Here is a 5,000-nt window from a genome sequence, read left to right as displayed (position 1 = left end):
TGTGTGTGTGTGTGTGTGTGTGTGTGCATGGTGTGTGTGCATGGTGTGTGTGTGTGTGTGTATGGTGTGTGTGTGTGTGTGTGCATGGTGTGTGTGTGTGCATGGTGTGTGTGTGTGTGTGTGTGTGTGTGTGTGTGTGTGTACCTCCAGCACACAGCCCTTCCTCACTCCGTATGCGTCCCTCAGCAGGTCGAAGTTGGAGCGAGCGATCTCCACATTCTTTATGCAGCCGATGTACGACCTGGACACCACCTGTCGCCTAGCAACCAGGCAGACAGACAGGCAGAGAGACAGAGAGAGAGACGGGTTAAAACCGGCCCACGCGGCGGCGCTCCGAGGCTCCTGATTGGCTCGTGCAGGGTCGGCGGAGCCCTCACCTGATTGGCCGAGAGGCGGGAAGTCCTCCGATGTAGATGGGGTCGAGGTCGGAGCGGTTCAGGTCGGAGGCGGAGCCCGGAGACTCCGCCTCCAACACCTCCTTCTCTGATGATTGGTCAGCTGCCATGATGGACAGGTAGCCTGGAGACACACACACACACACACACACACACACACACACACACACACAGAAAACTGTCAACCTTCAGCCAGTGGAAAGGTGAGGGTGTTCAGTCCGCTGTCCCTGGGCCGCCTCCGCCTCCATTGCTCTTTTTTTTTTTTTTTTTTTTTTTTTTTTTTTTTTTTTGCAGACGCACCCTGACGTAACACGTCCGTGCACTCGGTCAGTGGTGTTTGAAAGATGGAAAATAGAAAGAGCAAGGGTGGTGCAGAGAAGGCAAGAACTAAAAAGAGGAAAGTTCTGGAAACAGACGCAGCCAAATCTGCTAAAACTGGCAGCTTTTTCACTAAAATGAGCTCTCCGTTTGAAACGACAAATGAGGACAATGAAACGGGTAAGGCAACATGTTGAACTTTGCCTGCAAACCACCGTACAACTTAATTAATTATCAAGTCAATGAATTGTGTGGCGTTGTGGCATATAACATAACGTTAAACAATCTAAATAATAGTATGATGCGACGCCACATAACTGGGAAACTTTGTCTTGTAGCTCCTCAGAGTCAGAAGCCAGATCCAGCACCTGCCATGAGCCCACAAGTCCAGAGTGGGCAGGCAGGATTACTCATTGAGTGAATATTATTAGAATGAATATAATGAAGAGTATGGTGTAGACCTGCTCTATATGAAAAGTGTCCTGAGATGCTAGATGATTCAGCACTACATTAATGAAACTGACCTGAACTGATCAGAAGGCTTTTTGATTTGTGCTGAGAATTATGACAATTTTTAAAATGTGATTTGGTGTCAGAAGCAGAGCCAGGAGCCAGTAGTGATGGGGGGATTGCTCCTGTCAGTATGGAAGGAACAGGTGAGCTGTTGTAACAAGCAAGCATTAGTTCCAATATAACCACTTTCCATGCCCAAATGATAGTAGGTAGTGACCTGTTATATTTTTTTATCTTTAAAAGTCAGATAGTAAATACACAACGCCCACATTTTTAATGTTTGGATATCTGTGAACACTTATCTGAACAGAATATAGATTCTGATATGGTTGAAAAGGATGTGTTGTAAAGAATAATGTTGGAGATGTGCACTCATGTTGAAATAAATCTACACTGTGAAGCAGCCTTTACTTGCACTGAACTGGAAATATTGTAGAAAAATGCACTGAATTACAAGGCTTTACAGAGCAGTGCGCTATTGACTTAACATTTAGGTTATTATTACATGATGTTAATAAAAATAGGTGGTGATGTAAAGTGGGTCTGAGGCAGGAAACTCCAGGGAGTCCCACTCCGGCCCTGAACAACACTATTGTAGTAGTACTGCGGTGGTGTTGCAGTAGTACTGCACTGGTAGTAGTACTGCGGTGGTGTTGCAGTAGTACTGCAGTGGTAGTTGTACTGCGGTGGTGTTGCAGTAGTACTGCGGTGGTGTTGTAGTAGTCTTGCAGTAGTATTGCAGTAGTACTGCAGTAGCACTGACCCTTGCGCTTGCTCCTCTGCAGGGTGATCTTGTTCCACACCCCGGTGTTGTACTTCCTGCTGGAGGTCAGGATCAGCGGGCCGGAGCCGAGGTCAAAGGTCAGACGGACACGCCCCTCCACCAGCTCCATGGACAGGAAGTCCCTCTGCAGACAGGAAGTGCACACTCAGGAGACTACGCCGTGTGTGTGTGTGTGTGTGTGTGTGTGTGTGTGTGTGTGTCGTACGGTGTTGTTGGAGGCCAGGTACAGCAGTAATCCGCCCGGCGACAGCGTCTTGAACAGCAGCACGATGGAGGTGGAGGTGGAGCGAAGAGACTTCTGGACCAATGAGAAGCCAGAGCCGTCAAAATGGAAGGAAGTCTCCTCTGCCTGGGGACTGAGAGACAGACAGGCAGACAGACAGGCAGACAGACAGACAGACAGGCAGACAGACAGGAAGACAGACAGACAGACAGACAGACAGGCAGACAGACAGGCAGAGAGACAGACAGGCAGACAGACAGGCAGGCAGACAGACAGGCAGGAAGACAGACAGACAGACAGACAGACAGGCAGACAGACAGGCAGAGAGACAGACAGGCAGACAGACAGGCAGACAGACAGGCAGAGAGACAGACAGGCAGACAGACAGGCAGACAGACAGACAGACAGACAGAGAGACAGACAGACAGACAGGCAGACAGACAGGCAGACAGAGAGAGAGACAGACAGGCAGACAGACAGACAGACAGACAGACAGGCAGACAGACAGGCGGAGAGAGAGAGGGAGAGAGAGGTAATGGATGGAGGAGAGGGAGACAAAAACATTATTATTGTTATTATTATTACATTACAAACTATAATGTCTGTGCTGCAACATCTGAATGTGAGTCTGAATGTGCGTGTGTGTGTGTGTGTGTGTGTGTGTGTGTGTGTGTGTGTGTGTGTGTGTGTGTGTGTGTCTGTGTGTACCTGCTGAAGCAGCCTCGACACTCGCCCTCCCTGCTCCTGTAGTTCCACAGGCCGATGTTCCTCTCGTTGAGCATCGCTTCACCCAGACAGCCCTGGAAGCTGAACACACTGAGCGCCGCGGGCCTCTGCACACACACACACACACACACACACACACCATGCACACACACACACACACACACACACACACACACACACACACACTCCATCGTCATCATTGCAACCTGAACAGTCATTACTTAGTGAACAACACAAAGGATTCAAATTACTGGATAGTTGGTGTGTGTGTGTGTGTGTGTGTGTGTGTGTGTGTGTGTGTGCGTGTGTGTGTGTGTGTGTGTGCAGTACCTGGGTGTGTGTTCCCAGTCCTCCTATGTACAGGACGGTGTTGTTGTCGATGTCCAGAATGCGGGCGCGTCCCGGTGATGCTGCTGTTACCGCGGGCAACGGAGCCGCCTCCGACTCCAGCTGATGGACGGAGAGCGAGCCGTGTGCGCCGAACCTGCACCGCGTGACATCACACGTCACATGACCTCACATGACCTCACATGACCTCACATTATGTACAAATCAACATAAACGTGTGTGTGTGTGTGTGTGTGTGTGTGTGTGTGTGTGTGTGTGTGTGTGTGTGTGTTACCGCGTGGCGTTGATGCGGGTCCATCTGTTGTTGGTGATGTCCAGGTGGGGATATTCCAGCCTGGTGCTGCCGGAGCCGACGTCCCACACCAGAGAAACTTTCCCAGCATGCATTTCCACCGCCATGAAGTCCACCTGCAAGACGACACAAAGATTCACTCCGAGGAAGAGCTCCCACTCCTCAGCTGTCCTCAGGACCAACACAGCCACACAACCTGACATGTTTCAATCCATCAGCAGTGTGTGTGTGTGTGTGTGTGTGTGTGTGTGTGTGTGTGTGTGTGTGTGTGTGTGTGAGTGTGTGTGTGTGTGTGTGTGTGTGTGTGTGTGTGTGTGTGTGTGTGTACCGTGCTCCTGCTGCCCAGGTAGAACAGCAGGTTGTCGGCGGTGGACGTCTTCAGCGTCAGCGTCAGAGAGTTGAAGTTGCTGGAGTGCAGCTGCGGCCTGTAGGAGCGAACACAGTCCCTCTCCGCCTGCACCGCCACCTTGATCTGAGAGAGGCACCTTCATCAGCACCTTCATCAGCACCATCATCACCTTCATCAGCACCATCACCTCCATCAGCATCATCATCATCATCATCAGCATCACCATCATCACCATCATCAATTTCTGAATATTGCTCTACTTTATCTACTGTAATCTTTTCCAGTGCAATCTAATCTAATCTAATCTAATCTAATATAATCTAATCTAATCTAATCTAATCTAATCTAGTATAGCACACTGCCTGGCCAAAAAAAAAGTCGCCACCTGGATGTAACTAAGCAAACAGGTAAGAGCCTCCTGTTGGACAGGAGTTTAACCCGGACAGCCGTGAGCAGCTTCTCGTGTGGAAAAGATGTGAGTCTGTTTGAGAAGCGTCACGTCGTCGTCGGCATCAAGCAGAGAAAACATGTGAGACTCAAACTGTCCAAGGCGTTATTAACAACTGGAGGGACAGAGCAGATTGACCCTGTCCCAGAGTGACGGGGAGCATCAGGGGAAGAGGAGAGGCAGATGAAGCGATGCTCCCATCATGCCTAGCACCTCCTGTCCCATCATGCCTAGCGCCTCCTGTCCCATCATGCCTAGCGCCTCCTGTCCCAGCCTGTGGGGGCGGTGCTGTGGTCTGGGGCTGCAGGGGGTCAGGAGGAGGTTCAGCCCAGAGAGAGAGGTCAGCTGACGACCTGAACATACTGAGTGACTCTCCCTGCGTTCCAAATCACATACTTATACTTTTTACTTGTAGTATGTACTGCAGCTGCCCTTACAAAGTATGCAGTGAAGTATGCAACATGCATGCATATGCATACTGCATACTACACTTCTGTATGTGGGCGTGGCCTGTAAACACACAGCTCTGTCAGTGCAATGTAACGCCCGCTGTGCAAAGGATTGTGGGTCAGCATGGCCAGAGCAGCATGCTGACATGCAGACT

The 5,000-nt window shown here is 50.1% G+C and overlaps 1 protein-coding gene across 1 annotated transcript in view; it reads right to left on the bottom strand.

Annotated features, from left to right (window-relative positions):
- lama1 (laminin, alpha 1) overlaps nucleotides 1-5,000 on the bottom strand; it is a 43,730-nt gene that overhangs the window by 8,758 nt on the left and 29,972 nt on the right. Inside the window, exons 37-44 of the mRNA XM_030079883.1 lie at nucleotides 3,928-4,071; nucleotides 3,582-3,715; nucleotides 3,290-3,443; nucleotides 2,942-3,066; nucleotides 2,216-2,366; nucleotides 1,990-2,134; nucleotides 378-519; nucleotides 145-259 (exon numbers count right to left, since the gene is read on the bottom strand). Coding sequence (XP_029935743.1) covers nucleotides 145-259; nucleotides 378-519; nucleotides 1,990-2,134; nucleotides 2,216-2,366; nucleotides 2,942-3,066; nucleotides 3,290-3,443; nucleotides 3,582-3,715; nucleotides 3,928-4,071 — 1,110 coding nt within the window. The remainder of the gene's footprint in view (nucleotides 1-144; nucleotides 260-377; nucleotides 520-1,989; nucleotides 2,135-2,215; nucleotides 2,367-2,941; nucleotides 3,067-3,289; nucleotides 3,444-3,581; nucleotides 3,716-3,927; nucleotides 4,072-5,000) is intronic.

This window comes from Myripristis murdjan, chromosome 20, assembly GCF_902150065.1.
Source record: "Myripristis murdjan chromosome 20, fMyrMur1.1, whole genome shotgun sequence".
Lineage (NCBI taxonomy): Eukaryota > Metazoa > Chordata > Actinopteri > Holocentriformes > Holocentridae > Myripristis > Myripristis murdjan.
This window is presented reverse-complemented; position numbering and strand designations above follow the sequence as displayed.